This window comes from Pyrgilauda ruficollis, unplaced genomic scaffold (assembly GCF_017590135.1).
Source record: "Pyrgilauda ruficollis isolate IOZ18807 unplaced genomic scaffold, ASM1759013v1 scaffold161, whole genome shotgun sequence".
Lineage (NCBI taxonomy): Eukaryota > Metazoa > Chordata > Aves > Passeriformes > Passeridae > Pyrgilauda > Pyrgilauda ruficollis.
The window spans coordinates 1223663-1239033 of record NW_024514876.1 but is presented as its reverse complement, the minus strand read 5'-3'; the positions used below and the strand labels follow the sequence as shown (position 1 = coordinate 1239033).

Genomic DNA, 15371 nt, shown 5'->3' with positions numbered 1-15371 from the left:
CCCTTGCCCCCCCGGGGGGGGGGGTTGGGGGGGGGGGGGGGGTCTCTCTGTGCCTCAGTTTCCCCTCCTGCTGTCAGGAGAAGCTCCTGTCTGCGTGGCTGAACCTGGCCAGCAGCACCACTTGCACCCACATCTGAGAACCCTTGTCCTCATGCTGTGGGGAAAGGGGATGGAAGAGCTCAGCAGAGTGGGGTTTTTTGGGGCTGTTGGATGGGCTGTGGGGTATCTGCAGGCTGGAGGAACAGAGGAGGGGCGTGCCGGGCCATACCGTGCCGTGCCATCCCGACAGGACCTCATGCAGCCGGGGATGGGGATGTGGGGACGTGTTTTGCTGCTCTGTGGCAGCCGCACGGATGGAGTTGCCAGGCAACTGCCGGGTGGAGGCGAAGCGGGAACAAAGCGGGAACTGCCGGGACCCTCGTTCCTCCATCTCTCCCCAAACCCCCTGGGCAGTGGGGCCCAGCAAAGGCCATGGGGTCACTTGCTGTGTCCCCCCGGCCGCTGCTGCCATCCCAGCCGCAGGGCCGTTGTTTTGCAGGGGGATGGACCCGGAGGAGGGGACTGGCACCTGCTGGCCTGTCCAGAGGGTGCAAAATGGGGCTGGGGGCAGTGGGCATGGGCAGGATGGGTGCTCAGCGCCCCGCGGGAGCGGGGCAGGAGGATCAGCCCCAGGCAAGCGCCACATCTGGTCCTGCCCTGCCCCAGAACCTGCCCCGGAACCTGCCCCGGCACCTGCCCCGGCACGCCGGGACCCATTCCAGCCTGGCAGGCGGCGGAAGTGGGGGGGTCTGGCAGCCACCCCGACCTGCCCACCCTGCCCGCGGGGCAGCCCAGCCCCAGGGCTGCCAGGCTGGGGGATCTCGCACCCACCCCCGGCCTTTTCCCACGCTGCGGCGGGTGCAGAGAGCTGGGCTGGGGGTCCGGGGGTGGCTCACCCCACAGCTGGGGATGTGCCCCCCGTGCAGGGGACACTGGAGAGCGGCGGTGCCATGTGCCCCTGGGCTGGCATGAGGGAACTGTGTGCGTGTGCGGGGGGTAACCGGGCACGGCGGTGTGCCGGGGATGTGAGGCAGGGGCTGTGGGGCTGTGCCCCCGGTCGCGGTGTGTGACAGGCTCTGGGCTGTGTCCCCCAGGCTGTACGATGTGTGTAGGGGGGGAGCGTGGTGGCACCCCGGGGATGCGACAGGGGAATGCGGGGAGGTGGGTGCGGGGGTGCGTAATGCATCACCTGTGCGGGGCTGCGGGGAAGCGGGGGGGGTTGGACCGTGTCCCGGTGCGGGCCGGTGTCACCGCAGCCCCGGGGCGGGTTCGGTGCTGCGGGGAGGGGGCGAGCAGGTGCCGTTGGCGGCCCCGGGGGCGGCGGCGGTGCGGGGAAAGGGGCGGGCAGGTGCCGGGGTCGGCGGCGGCGGGGCCCTAACGGGGCGGGGCGGTGCTGGCGGCGGGGCCGGTGGGGGGCGGGCGCAACGCGCAGCCGGTGCGGGGCGGGCGGGGAGCGGTGCCGCGGCCCGAGCCCGAGCGGAGCCGAACGGAGCCGCCACCGCCGCCGATGGGCCCCTGAGCCGCCGCCGCCGCCGCGCCCGGGCGGCCATGAAGCCGCTGGAGAAGTTGCTGAAGAAGCCGGGCTCGCACCTGCCCGTCCGCCCCGCCGCCCCCCCGGGGCAGGTACCGGGGCCGGGGTCGGTGCCGGCGCCGCGGCGGCAGAGCCTGTCGCGCCCGCCCGCCTCCCCCGAGGAGCCGGCGGGGCCCGCGGGGCCGGTACCGGGGGGCGAGGGCCGCTGGCTGGAGCTACGGCCGCCCGAGGCGCCGCTCCGCTCCCCTGAGGACCCGTCACCGGGCTGCGACCGCGATCGGGACCGGGACCGGGACAGGGAGCCGCCGAGCCCGGAGCCGCCGCCCGCCGCCCGGTGCTGCTGCGGCTGCGGCTGCGCCCCCGCCGCGCCCGCGCCCCCCGAGCGGCTCCTGGCCGCGCTCCTCGACCGACTGCCGGCGGCTGCACACGGGAGGGGCTGCGGGGCAGGTACGGGGCTGCGGGACCGCCGGGACGGGCTGCGGGGAGCGCGTGGATCGCGGGCGATGCGGCGGAGCGGGGAGAGACCGGGACCGGGGGCGGCCGCTGCTTGCGGGGGGGATGCGCCGGTGGATGCTGGGGTGGGGGACAGCGGGGTGGGCGACACTCGTGCCCGGTGAGGCGGGTGGCCCTGCACAGGGCACAGCGGCGCACGGTGGGGGTGACAAGGTCAAAGCGGGGTCCCCGCCGGGGCAGGGCTCGGTGGCAGAGGGTGGGCAGGGATCTGTGGGGTGGGCAAGAGAGCACGGCAGAGGGGCTGGCAAGGGGATGAGGGCTCAATGGCAGCGCCAGCTCGGTGGGGGCCGGGGGTGGCCGGGCACCGGCAGTCACTGCAGCATCCACCTCCCGGTTGGATGGTCCTCAACATCCTCCTGGTGCTAAAATTAGCCCTGACGGGAGCTGCAGTGCAGGGGGGGCCGGTTGGATGCCCCTTGTCCTGGCTCAGGCCTCTCGGTGCTGTCCCACCGTGGCTGCCCGTGCCCAGGTGTCGGGGTGGTTTCGGTGTCAGGGCTGGGCGGGAGCCAGGCTGGGTGCAGGTGGGTGGGAGCCTTCCCACACCGCGGGGATCCCTGTCCCGGCCAATCCCCCTCGGCTGCCGGGAACAGAGGGCGTTGAGGACCCCAGGCCACTGCCAGCCCCCTGCTCCAGAGATGCCAGGGCCGGGATTGGGTGCAACCACCAAGAGGAGCCCTCGGGTAGGGGCGAGCTGGGACTGGCAGCACCAGGTCCTGCCTGCACAAGCATGCTGCCAGGCCTGGTGGTGCCCGGGCTGGCAGGGAGCAGGGGAGCAGGAGCCAGCACGGGGGTCCCAACACAGGGAAACATCCCTGTGAGTCTGGGGTACAGCGTGAGTGCTGCAGAGGGGTGGGAAAACTGAGGCAGGACTGGAGGGATGGAGGAGTGCTCAACTCCTGCCCCACAGGCAGAACCTGGGAGGGGGCTGCACTCAGGGCAGGGGGCTGGGAGAGCTGGGGGCTGTGCACCTGCACCCCCGTGCTGCCGGTGCCCCTGCCTGTCCCTGTGCCCCAGACTGCCTGCCCTGCTTTCAGCAGCAGCTGATGCCCCCTGGGTGCCGTGCCCGGCGCGGGAGCGTCAGGGGATCCTCTGCCCTGGCCTGGCACTGCTCCGTGACCGGGTTAACGGACTGGGCAGTGCCTGGGTGGATGCTCTGCATGGCCCCTGCGTGGGTCAGCTCCTTGGGCCTGGGATGGGCTCTGGGGTCCCACCACAGGACCCCCGGGGCACGAGGGCTGTGCTGGTGCCGGGTACAGGGAGGGAGCGGTGCCCCGTCCAGTGGTCACAGCGGTGACTGATGCCAGCTCTGACGGGCACAGACGCCGGTACCGAGCCCTCGGCTCACCTGGCCTCGCCAAAACACCTTCACAGGGCGGTGCCACCCGCGCTGCCCCGCAGAGCCCGGCTGTGCCACCCGCCCAGTGTGCCCCAAGCTGCCTGCCTCAGTTTCCCTTTGCCGTGTCCTGCTGTGCCCGCGGCCGGGCTCTCACGGGGCTCCCGGGTGTGCCGGGGCGTCGCGGCCCCGGTCCCGCCCTGCCGGCGCCTCTGCCCCCACACCGGCTCGGCCGGGCCCGGTTGCCCCGGGGCTGGGAGCGGGCCCTGAGTCAGCGCCGGCGCGGGGGGGTTCGCGTGGGGCCTCTCCCGGTGTCACCCCGCGAATTACCACCGCTCCCCTCACCCAGCCGCCCCGCCGGGCATGGGGGGGGGGGGGGGGCGGGGGGCTCTTTGGGGAGAGGGGGTGTGACCATGCCTGTCCCCCGTGTCCCCCCAGAGTCGCTGCTGGATGACATCGTGCTCACCCACTCGCTGTTCCTGCCCACCGAGCGCTTCCTGCAGCAGCTGCACCAGCAATATCCTGGGGGGCCACGGGGGTGGGCACGAGGGGCCTGGGGCTGGGCAGGAGGGGGGCACTGGGGTGCAGAGAGGGTGGGAACAAGGGTGCTGTGTAGGGATGGGTGCAATGGGGAGGTGGCCGAGGCTGAGTGGGACAGGAGGGGTCCTGGGATGGGCATGAGGAGGGTATTGGGGTGCAGTGAGGGTGGGCATAACGGGGCCATGAAGGGGATATGAGCTGGCATGAGTGTGCAACCAGGAGGGCACCAGCATGGGCACCAGGGTGCCGTGGAGCTGGCACAAGGGTGGCCACGAGGGTGACAAAACGGTGGGCGTGGGGGTTGCAAGGAGAAAGGGGGATGTGGGGAGGGCAGCGGGGGTGCTGTGGGTGGGCTCACAGGAGCAGCAAGAAGGGGATTGGGGTGCCATGAGGGTCGGCTATGGGTCTGGGGGCAAGATGGGCAGTGTGGTGCTACCAGGGAGGGCACAACGACCCTCAGTGAGGTCCCTCGGTGCGGCGGGTGCTGGGGGGTGGCCGAGGGTCCCTCCTTGCCGTGGCACCTCCTTGACAGTGCCACCTTCGTGCTGGCGGCGGGCAGCCCCCCGGCGCGCTGGGAGGAGGGCTCGGGGCTGCGGCGCAAGCGGGCGGTGCTGGCCGTGCTGCTGCACTTCCTCGAGACCTACAAGGGGCTGCTGCAGGAGGAGGAGAGCGCCGGGAAGGTCATCAAGGTGGGTGTCCCCTTCCCCTGTCCCCCCCCTCAGTCTAGGGAGTCCCGGCCCTGAGCCCTCTCGCCCCACAGGAGCTTTACCTGCTCATCATGAAGGACACGTCGCTGTACCACGAGCTGGAGGACGAGATCATCAAGCTGCACCAGCTCGTGGAGACTGTGGAGCTCAAGTGAGAAGAGGGTCAGAGGGTCCTGGGGGTGCCTGGGGTCAGGGGTCTCTGGGAGGATCAGGGGTCATCCCCCCAGGGGTTCCCAGGGAGGGCAGGGTGTCCTGTGGGGTCTGGGGTCCCTGTGGGACAAGGTTTGCTTGGTCCTGAGGTTTCCTCTGGGTCAGGAGGTCCCTGGGGAGGGCAGAGGGTCCTGGGGGTCCCTGTGGGTCAGGAAGTTCCCAAGAAGGACAAGGAGTTGTGGCCCTTGGGGGTGCCCAGGGGCTGGAGGGGTCACCCACCCTGGTGCCCTCCTGGTGGCACCTTCACATCCAGCTTTGTGCCCCCCTCATGCCCTTACCATGCGCAGCCTCGGACCCCTCCTCCTGTGCCCACCTTCCTCCTGTGCCCACCCTCCTCCTGTGCCCACCCTGCAGTCTCGGGGTGCAGCCCCGGGGTCTGGGGCCCTGCCTGAGCCCTGTGCTGTGCCCCCCAGGGTGGCCGACGAGACCCCCCCCCCGAACAAGCAGGTGAAGCCGCTGTTCCGGCATTTCCGACGCATCGACTCCTGCCTGCAGACCCGGGTGGCATTCCGGGGTTCTGACGAGAGTGAGTGACTTTGGGGGGGATCTGAGAGGGACTGGGGTCCCCTCTGTGACCCACCAGCCACTGTACGGGGCCGTGCCCTCTCCGTGCCTCAGTTTCCCCGGTGGGCAGTGCCCGGGGTGGTGTGGGGGTGCCCGGCGCTGACCCCCCGCCCTCTCCCCAGTTTTCTGCCGCGTGTACATGCCCGACCACTCGTACGTCACCATCCGCAGCCGCCTCTCGGCCTCGGTGCAGGACATCCTGGCCTCGGTCACCGAGAAGCTCCAGTACTCGGAGGAGCAGAGCGCCCGCGGGGACGCCCTCATCCTCGTCACCATGGCCTCGTCAGGAGGTGCCCGGGGGGCCGGGGGGGCTGCGGGCAGGGCTGGGGGGTCCCGGTGCTGACCCCAGCCTGTGCCCCCCGGCAGAGAAAGCGGTGCTGCAGCCCAGCGAGGAGTGCGTGTTCACCACCCTGGGCATCAACAGCCACCTCTTCGCCTGCACCAGGGACACTCTGGACTCCCTGGTGAGCCCCGCCGCGGGGACACCCCAACACCTGGCACGGCCACGGCTCCCTGTGCCGAGCGGGGCGAGCCGGGGGGACCCTGCCAGCCCTGAGCGCCCCGGCCGCTGTCCCCTGGCAGGTGCCACTGCCCGAGGAGATCCAGGTGGTGCCGGGAGACACCGAGATCCACCGAGCCGAGCCCGAGGACGTGGCCAACCACCTGACAGCCTTCCACTGGGAGCTCTTCCGCTGCATCCACGAGGTTCGGGGGGCCGGGGGTCCCAGGGGAACGAGCGTGTGGGGTTCACGTATTCCCTGAACAGAGAAACACGTGGTTCTCTCTCAGGATTTTCCTGAGATGCTGTGAGGAAGCTCACAGGGAGAAGAAAAACAATTCTGGTCTCCGTTTCTGCGCTTGCTGTTTGGCACACGTGGAATGTGTTACGGAGATTGTTTGCTAAAAGGGATTTGTTAGTTAGATTCTAGTGATAGTGGTTTTATTTCATTTGACCAGTTGGAGCCATGTGTGTATTGGACTGTTGGGTAAAGATGTCAATTTTTTCTTTAGTATAGTTTTATATATATATATACAGGTCAGAGGGTCTCTGGGGAGGGCAGAGAGTCCTGTGGAGTCTGGGGACCCTGTGGGACAAGGTTTGCTCAATCCTGAGGTTCCCTCAGGGTCAGAGGGTCTCTGGGGAGGGCAGAGAGTCCTGTGGAGTCTGGGGACCCTGTGGGACAAGGTTGGCTTGGTCCTGAGGTTCCCTCTGGGTCAGGGGGTCCCTGGGGAGAGCAGGGAGTGTCCTGTGGGGTCTGGGGTCCCTGTGGGACAAGGTTTGCTCAATCCTGAGGTTCCCTCAGGGTCAGGGGGTCCTTGGGCAGGGCAGAGGGTCCTGGGGGTCCCTGTGGGTCAGGAAGTTCCCAAGAAGGACAAGGAGTTGTGGCCCCTGGTGGTGTCCTGGGGTTGGAGGTGTCACCCACCCTGGTGCCCTCCTGGTGGCACCTTCACATCCAGCTTTGTGTCCCCTCATGCCCTCACCCTCTCCTGGGTGATCCCAGACCCCACCTGGGTTCTTCCAGACCCTCCTTGTGTGTTCTTGTGTGTTCAGGAGCTCCCTTCCCCCTCAGTACTCCTGGAACTTCTCTTCACTCCTGGATGCTCCCAGAGCACCCCTGGGTGCTCCCAGACACTGCCCAGGTGCTCCCAGGACCCTCGGGATGCCCATGCCCACACCTGGCTGCTCCCAGACCTCTCCTGGGCTCTTCCAGACCCCACTTTGAGTGCTCCTGGAACCCTCCAGCCCCTCTCACCCCCACCTCAGTGCTGCCAGGACCCCTCCGGGTGCTCCCAGACCACCCCTGGATGCTTCCAGACCTTTCTGGACACCCCCAGATGCTCCCTGAGCCTTTCCTGGGCTCTCCCAGAACCTCCTGGATGCTCCTGCCCTCCCCTTTGGTGCTCCCTGGCCCCGCTGGATGCTGCCTACCCTCTCCCCTTTTTTTGTCTTCCAGAAGCTCCCAGGGAAATTCAAGAATCTGTTTCGGAAGTTTGAGAACCTGACGGTGGGTGAGAGGTGTGGGGGCTGCTGTGGGTGTTGGGGGGGTGTCCCCAGGCCTCCCCTGGGGGTGTTTGGGGTGCTGGTGAGCAGGGGACATTCCTGAGGTGTCCCAGGGTGTCCTGGGGTGTCCTTGCCCCTCTCCTCCAGGCCACCAACCCCATACCCATGGCCACCAGCATGGGGGGGGGATCCAGGGCATCCCTGGGGAGCCCCCCCAAAGCCTGACCCCCCCATTTCCCCCCAGGACCCCTGCAGGAACCACAAGACCTACAGGGAGGTGCTGGCCAAGATGAAGCCCCCGCTCATCCCCTTCGTGCCTCTCATCCTCAAAGGTGAGGGGGGGTCTCAGGGGCTTCCCCTCGGTGGGTTGGGGTCCCTCTGACACCCCAATCACCCCCTCTCTCCCCCAGATCTGACCTTCCTGCATGAAGGCAGCAAAACCCTCCTGGACGGGCTGGTCAACGTGGAGAAACTGGTGGGTTCTGGGGGGGGATGGGGCAGAGGGACCCCCAGGATGAGGGCAGTGGGGAGGGGACTCCCCTGAGGGGCTGGAGGACCCCCCTTCCCCGAGGGTTTGGGGGTCCCCTCTCTGGGGTGGGAGGATTCAGGGTGTCCTGGGTGCAGGAACAGGATCCAGGGGGTCCCTGAGGGTGGGGGGTGTGCAGAAGGGGTCAGTGGTCCCTGGGGGGGTGGGCTGGGGTCTCGGGGGGCACTGCGGGGGCTGGGGGGGCACTGCTGGGGCTGGGGGGGCACTGCTGGGGCTGGGGGGACACTGCTGGGGAGCCCCACACGGCCCCAAACCCGCAGTGCTGGCCCTGAGGGATGGGGATGTGGCCAGAGCACCCTCAGACCTCTTTGTCCATGTCCCTGCTTCCCTGAATCCCTAAATCCCTGCATCCTCATCCCTTCATCTCTCATCCCTGAATCCCTGTCTGCATCCCTGTCCCCACATCCCCATTCCCACGTGGCCATTCCATCCCCATCCCTGTCCCTGCATCTCTTCCATCCTTCAATCCCCACTTTCACGTTGCCATCCCAATTTCCTTCCTTCATCCCCTCCATCCCCACATCCCCCATATCCCTTCCATCCTCTCTATCCCTTCCATCCCCTCCATCCCCTCATCCCCCCGCCCAGACGTGTATATTTTGTACTGCCGCTGTCCGGAATTGTACATTTATTTTTTAAGAAAAAGGAGGAAAAAAAGGCAAAAAAAAAAAAAAATCAAGCTGGGGGCGGGGCGGGGAGCCCCAATAAAAGTCTGTCCCAGCACCTGTCTGTTATAGATGGATGGTTGTTTCTCACCTGTCTCTGATGTCATGCTAAGGATTGAGGTCATGGTGGGAGTGACGTCACAGCACCGCTGTCGATGACGTCACTGCCCCGTCGCGGACAGGGTGGAGCCGACCTTCCCAAGATGGCGGCGGCGCGATGCCAATCTTTGACCTTCCAAACATGGCGGCCACAAAGGTTTCCTGCGCCTTCCCAATATGGCTGACCTTCTCAACATGGCGGGGGGGGGGGGGCAAGGGGGGGGGCCGGGGGGGGGGGGGGGGGCAACGGGACGGGACAGGAGCCACAGCCGTGCTCTGTCGGGGCATCACGGGCCTTCAGGAGCGTTTCGGCGCGGAGCGGGGAATTTCTTCCCGGTGGTGCCGCTCTGCCTTCGCTCACCGGGACACGGCGGCACTGGGTGCTCACGGAGCCGGCGTGCCCTTCCCAGTACGGCGATGATGGGCGCTTCCCTCATGGCCGCCCGACCTCCTCATCATGGCGCCGCCGCCCCGCCGTGCCCCGCCCAGATCCTGTTCGGCCGCGCAGGCGCAGAGGGGCCAGGACCGCCATTTCGTTCGGCGGGGCTGGGGCCGGGGCCGGGAGCGGCGGGAGGAGCCGCGGGTGAGCGGGGGAGGGCCGGGGGGGATCGGCGGGGCCGGGCCGGGGCTCGCGGGGCTAGGGGGGACGGGACTGCGGCCGCGGGACGCCTGTGTGGGGTGTGGTGCCTTGGGGTGGGCGCGTGGGGCCTGTGCGGAGCCTGGGACCGGCGGGGCTGGGGGCGCGCTGAGGCCTGCGCGGAGCTGGGGGGTGCCCGGGGCCGGCTGAGGGTCCTCGGAGCCGTCTGAGGGGTCCGCGGGGCCGGCTGTGGAGTGACAGGAACCGGCGAGGCCGGAGGGGCTGGAGCCCCCACATAGACCCCCTGGACCCTGACCCCTGGGCCGCCTGTGGGATCTCCCACCTCCCTGACTCCTGGCTCACGGCAGGGACCCTTCCCCAGAACTGCCCTGGACCCCCAGCACGGGTGTGCCAGTGAGGGGGGGCTCTGTGGGTCTGGGGGCTTGTGACCCCACCACCATGGGGACCCCCACTCTGACCTCTGAGAGCCATCCCCAGGACCCCCGTGAATCTCCACTGAGACCCCCGTCCTGTCCTTGACCCCTCCACCGTGACCCTTGAGTTACGTGTGGGATCCCTCCCCAGGACCCTCCTTGTGCCCCCAGCCAGGGTGTGCCTGGAACTGGCAGGACCAGTGGCGTGGGACCCCCTGGGATCCCCACACTGACCTCCTGGACTTCTCTACCCCTCCTTGGGCTCCTGTCTTTGGGTGGGCTGGCACCAGTGGGGCCAGGGGTCTGCGACCTCCACCCTGGCCCCTCTGGGACTGTCCTGAGATCCCTACCCTGACCCCTGGGGTCAGGAGGGGTCACTTCAGGGACCCCTCCCCAGGACCTCCAGAGCTGGCAGGGCTGGGGGCCTGGGATCCCCACTGTGACTCCTGGCACCCCTCTGAGACCCCCATATCGATGCCCTGGACCCTTCCACCCCAGCCTGGTGACCCACCATGGGGACCCCCAGCATGGAGACTCTGACCCCACAGTGTCCCCTGGGGCTCCCCCTATGGCCTCTGAGACCCCCACCATGGTCCCACTGACCCCTCCCCCCTGACTCCTGGGTCACTGCAGGGTCCCCTCCCCAAGACCCCCTTGGGGCTGTCCAGAACCAGCAGGACAGGGGCTGGGGACCCCCGGTGTGACCCCTGTGTCTACCTGGGACCCCTCCCATGACCCGTGGGACCCCTCTGCCCTTCCCAGGATCCCCCTGGACCCCCTCTATGACCCTCACACTGACTCCCAGGACCCCCTGGACCCCCACCCTGTGGGTGCCCAGAACCAGAAAGGGCTGGGGGTGCACTGGGGCCTGTCAGGACAGGGGGGGACCCTGTTTGGGGTACAGAAGGACCTTTTGGAGCCTGTGGTGGCTTAGGGATGACCACGGACACGGAGTTCCGTGGAATCCTGGAATGACTCGAGTTGGAAATGACCTTAAATGCCATCTTCCACTGGAAGGGGTTGTTCCAAGCCCCATCCAAGCTTGGAACACTTCCAGGGATGGGGCAGCCACAGCTTTTCTGGGCAGCGCTGGAGCTGAGTTGTCCCTCCCGCTGCAGGGAGACGCATCCAGGACTCCCTGCTCCCGGTGCAGCACGGATGGGAGTGCCGGTGCACCGGGAGCATTGCGGGATCCCGCTCCGTCTGTCGGGATCGCTGCACCCGGAATTCCCAGCTCCGGCTCGAAGGAACCGGGAAGTCCCCGCGTCTCCTGCCGCTTCCTCCCGCTGGAATAATTCAGCGCTTCCTGCCCAGCCCCTCGGTTCCTGCCCAGCCCCTCGTGTGCCACCTCTCCCTTCCCGGCTTCCTTTTGCCTCTTCGGCAAAGGGGGAGCGGCAGGGGAGGCTGCGGGCCTGGCAGGACGGGCTTTTCCTGCTTTTCCTTTTGCTGCAGCGGAATTTCGGGACAGGGTGCCTTGCTCCTGATTAAAGGTTTCCTCTGCTGGGTGACCTGAGATGAGATGGGAGCAAGGGACAGACTGAGCCGGGAATGGGAAAATGAGGCCAAGGAAACTGTGGAGAGGAAAACGGAGGATGTGGAAGTTCCAGATGGGTAGGGAAACTGAAGTTTTGGAAGCTGTGTGTGGATGGGGAAACTGAGGCTGTGGAGCTCATCCCTGAGGAATTAGAAACTCCGGAGATCGGGGTTTTTGTTAAAAACGCCTCGTCAGAGCCCGCGGGTCGTTAATAATTCACAGGGAGCGTCTGGATCCCGCGGGGCCGGAGCGTGTCTGTCTGTCTGCACGCAGGGATGCGCCGGCTCCGCGGGATGCTCCAAATGGAGCTGGCAGCTCGGCTCGGGAAGCATGCTGATAGGATTTTAAAAGCTTCAATGACCTTAAATCCTGCGATGGCTGTCGCTCAGGATAAATTATTTATGTAGCATCCTCAGCTCCTCGGGAGCGGGCAGGAATGTCAGGCTGCTCTGGAGGACAGGGTTGGAATTTGGGAGGGGGTAGCGAGGAACTGCGGGTTTGGATGGGAAGAGAGGGAAGATAAAGGCGCGGGGGCGGGTGTTGGAGAGGTCCAGCCTTGGAAGTCGTTCCCAAACCGGTGCGGCCGCATTTCTGCACCGACATCAGAGGGTGGAAATTCCTCTTGATCTGCAGTTCAAAGCCTCCCTGAGGATGAAGCGCTGCAGCTCGGGCTTGCAAATGTGAAATACAAATCCGCCCGGAGCCCAAATCCCTCTGAAAAGCGAGGAAATAGGCGGCTGAAGGTCACTGCTGCTGCCTGTCCTGCTCCAGCAGCAATCCCCCCGGGATGAGCGGGATGGGGGCTGCTGCTGGGGAGGGCGTTTCAATTCCCTCCACAGCACTCAGGGACTTGAAAAATGCCTGGAAAACGTGGCATGTCTCCCAGGCCGGGCCGGATCTGCCCAATCCTGCAGCTTTTAGGGGACAAGGGGCAGCTGAATGTCAAGTTCTTGGGATTTAGTAATGTTTTGATCCCAGGGTTGACAGGGAAGTGCTGATCCAAAGCGCTCCTGAGGCGTCTGTGGCCATGGTGGGCTCCAGCGTGTGGAACAGCAGCTCTGAAGCAGCTTTCCACAGGGTGACCTCGATCTGCTGATCTCTCCCTCCTCCCAAGGGACAGCTTTTCACACCTTGTTTTCCTCCTGCTTTGCTCAGAGCTTTCCTGAGGTTTGGTTTGGATTGGAAAAGCAAAGGCACTGTGTAAACCTGCCCCTCCTGCCTCAGCCCAGCTTTTATCCACTGGTGTGTCTGGATTCAGCCACTTTCCCTGCGAGCACAGGGAGCTGCCACCACAGCTTGTGGAGCCCTCAGAGGCTCTGGTGTGTCTTGGTGGAAAGGTCCTGGTAGGGAAGAACAAAGGAGAAGGAGTGCAGAGAAGTCTGAGTGTTGTTCACAGGGATAGCTTCTGCCAGGCATGAAGGGGTGTTGGGAGGAGAACTCCCCCCCCTTTTTTCTTTTCCTGGAGGATTTAGCTCCTGTCTCCCTAATCTGTATCAGCTGGGTCTGTCTTCTTGCACATGAAAGATCCAGGCTGTATTTCAAAGGCACCGTTCCCACCCGGAGCTCTCAGCTTTTCCCAGCCGTGTGCTGAGTTCGGGGCCTCTCGATTTTGGTTTTTCAATGTGACCTTTGCTGTTAATCCCCAGCCCAAACGGGGCCGTGCACCGAAATGGAATGACCTGTTTCTTGGGAATTCAGCTCCAGTTTATCCTCAAGCTGCTTTAGCTTAAACTCTTCTCTCCTTTCCTCTCGCTCTTCTAGGTCAGAGCCTGGATCCGAGTGCAGGTTTTGCTGTAAGGGCACCTTAGAGGGGAGATAGTGACTCGTGATCTGTTTATAAAAATACCCCCCTTGTCCTGCAGGTCCCTGTGGATTGTCCCTGTGGATTGTCCCTGTGGACTGTCTGGAGCCTGTCGCAGGGTGTCAGCAGGTCACACTGAGAGACCCCAGCAGTGCTGGCCTGGCACGGGTGGCACTGGATGGTTTGTGCCAACTGACAATCCCTGTTTGTCTCTCTGTGAGATGAATTGCTGTCACAGGGGCCACTGAGGGAAGTGTCACCCTGGGAGTAACCAGCTGGCACAGGAGCAGAGCGGGGACACAACGCGTGACGTTCCCGTGGGTCGGAAGGTGGTGGCCCTGGCATCACTCCTGTGCTGGCTCAGGGCTGTGACACACGAGCCCGAGTCAGGAGTCTCATTACCTGGCGTGTTCCTCAGCTGGATCCCTGCTAATTCCCTCCGGCAGCTGATCCAGCACGGCTGGGGCTCTGCCCGGAGCCACTCGTGCCACCCTGGCCCTGTGATCCCACTGCGGGTGGGAAGGAGCACAGGGAAAAGTGTTCCTGTTCCAACACGTCCCAGACGAGCACGTTCAGAGCTGTCTGTGATCCTGCTCCAGTGGGAAAGGCTGAGGCTGGATGGGTTTGCTGGGTGTTGTTCCTGACTGGAGTGTCCGGGGGGATCGATGGATGTCAGATCTTGGGTGGGAGGCCCCGAGCTCGGCCTGGGGAGAAGGAGCAGCACGTTTGTTATGGGAGGGCACTGGGGAGCTGGGAGCCTCAGGGACTTGGAAAATGCCATGAGATAGGGGGAGGAATGTCTTCCTGATGAAGCTGTAGCTGAGGACTTCTCACAGGGTAGAAGAGCTGATTTTAATTAAAAGGCAGTTTAGGTATTTATTTATTTCCCTGAACCCTAGAGCCAGTGGTTTGCCCGAGGGCAGGGGAGCTGCTGTTGTGACAGCCATGCTGCTGCTCCCTGCTTCCCGTTCTCACACCCTGGGAATGTCTGACAGAAGATGGACCTGTGTCCTGTGGGATTAGGAAGTTGTAGTTTATCTAGCAGGAGGTGAGTGTGGGAAGGGATCTGGTTGGTAATACCTGGTACAAACCTGAGTCATAAAGGAACTTTCCCTGCAGTGGGGGCTGTTCCCGTGCCCTCTGTCACCTGCCTGGAGGTCAGGGCTCTGAAATCGGGAGTTTCAGGTGTGAAACTGCCCTGTCCTTTCCTCCTGTTGGTGGTGTGGTTCCCGTTAGTGACTGTGGAATAGGTTTTCCTGTGGGAAGGACATCTGTGGCCCAGAGAGGGACATTTGTCCCGTGCCTCAGGGTCTGCCCTGAGCTCCTGGGACTCTCCATGTGGTGAGCAAGGCCTCCAGTCATCACATTCCTATTCCCTGAGCCGGTGCTATGGGAGGCCCTACCTGAGCTCTGCTGTCAGCAGCACGAGGGCCTGTGACTTCCCAGTGATTCAGGCTCCCCTTCCTGTCCCCAGTCCCTCTGTGTTCCATCTCCAGTGCCGACCGGAGCTACTGGGCCCTGCGGAGCCCCGGGAGCTTTTCCAGGTGAGCCCTGGTGCCAGACAGGTTCGTTCTGGGCTTCTGAGGAGTTGGAGCATTGCCAGATCTGTGCTGGGAAAGCTGATTTCCCTGACTGCTTGGACAGCTTCGAGGGGGCTTTGGAGTTGTGGGGCACAGAGAGCCTTCAGTGCTGGGGGTTATTGATGTAGGAGACAAGAGGTTGGGAAATTCGGGGGTGGGAGCCACAGGGCAGTCCTGTGCTGCTCTGGCTGCTGTGGAGCTGGAGCCATCTGGCAGATTTGCCCTGGCCATGGCTGGAGAGGCCATGGGGCCACGTGCCAGTGCTGGTGGGCTACTGTCACACTCCAAGTGAGCAGCCTCTGGCTGCAGCTGGAGGAGCTGGATGGATGGTGCAGGATCAGCTTGGCCAGGTTTTGTCTGCTCAGGCAAGGTCGTTGTGTGAGACAATTCCTGGGTTTGGACTGCAGGCACTGTGGGAGCCCTGGGGATTTGGGGTGGGGATGTGCTGGCTCCCACCTCTGTCACCTGCTGCTCCAGGGTGTTGGGACAGCCTGGGAGAGCAGCTCCAGCTGCTGCTCTTCATGGGCACAAGACACCAGCACAATTCCCCGGGGCTGTGTTTCACCGCTGGCTTTTCCCTGACCGCTTCCTCCCTTCCTGCAGGCATGAGTGCCCAGGCCTGCCCCCAGCACTGAGACCCCGGAGCCGCCAGGATGCCGATCCCTCCTCCCCCGCCGCCGCCCCCCGGCCCCCCG

The 15371-nt window shown here is 65.2% G+C and overlaps 2 protein-coding genes across 7 annotated transcripts in view; both read left to right on the top strand.

Annotated features, from left to right (window-relative positions):
* Nucleotides 1-1461: 1461 nt before the first annotated feature.
* Nucleotides 1462-8810, top strand: RAPGEFL1 (Rap guanine nucleotide exchange factor like 1). The gene is made up of 13 exons (XM_041462937.1): nt 1462-2017; nt 3855-3933; nt 4495-4645; nt 4717-4814; nt 5287-5399; nt 5560-5727; nt 5804-5901; nt 6020-6188; nt 6990-7078; nt 7393-7443; nt 7684-7771; nt 7850-7914; nt 8724-8810. Exons 1-13 carry the CDS (start codon nt 1588-1590, stop codon nt 8808-8810), a joined length of 1686 nt encoding a protein of 561 aa, XP_041318871.1. The 5' UTR covers nt 1462-1587.
* A 195-nt stretch (nt 8811-9005) lies between these two features.
* WIPF2 (WAS/WASL interacting protein family member 2) overlaps nt 9006-15371 on the top strand; it is an 11233-nt gene continuing 4867 nt past the window's right edge. Inside the window, exons 1-3 of one of the 6 annotated variants that reach the window (XM_041462889.1) lie at nt 9270-9333; nt 14571-14640; nt 15280-15354. In XM_041462889.1, the coding sequence (XP_041318823.1) occupies nt 15330-15354 (25 nt within the window). In that variant the 5' untranslated portion in view covers nt 9270-9333; nt 14571-14640; nt 15280-15329. Of the gene's footprint in view, nt 9334-11820; nt 14641-15279; nt 15362-15371 lie in introns of those variants that run through there. The other 5 variants (XM_041462890.1, XM_041462891.1, XM_041462892.1 and 2 more) reach the window with 5 other exon arrangements.

Bases quoted from the DNA above. Each gene is read 5' to 3' on its own strand.
- RAPGEFL1 (XM_041462937.1), top strand. From the start codon at position 1,588: ATGAAGCCGCTGGAGAAGTTGCTGAAGAAGCCGGGCTCGCACCTGCCC. The intron at 5,400-5,559 runs GTGAGTGACTTT...CCCTCTCCCCAG, and splicing joins ATTCCGGGGTTCTGACGAGA to TTTTCTGCCGCGTGTACATG. The intron at 5,728-5,803 runs GTGCCCGGGGGG...GCCCCCCGGCAG, and splicing joins CACCATGGCCTCGTCAGGAG to AGAAAGCGGTGCTGCAGCCC.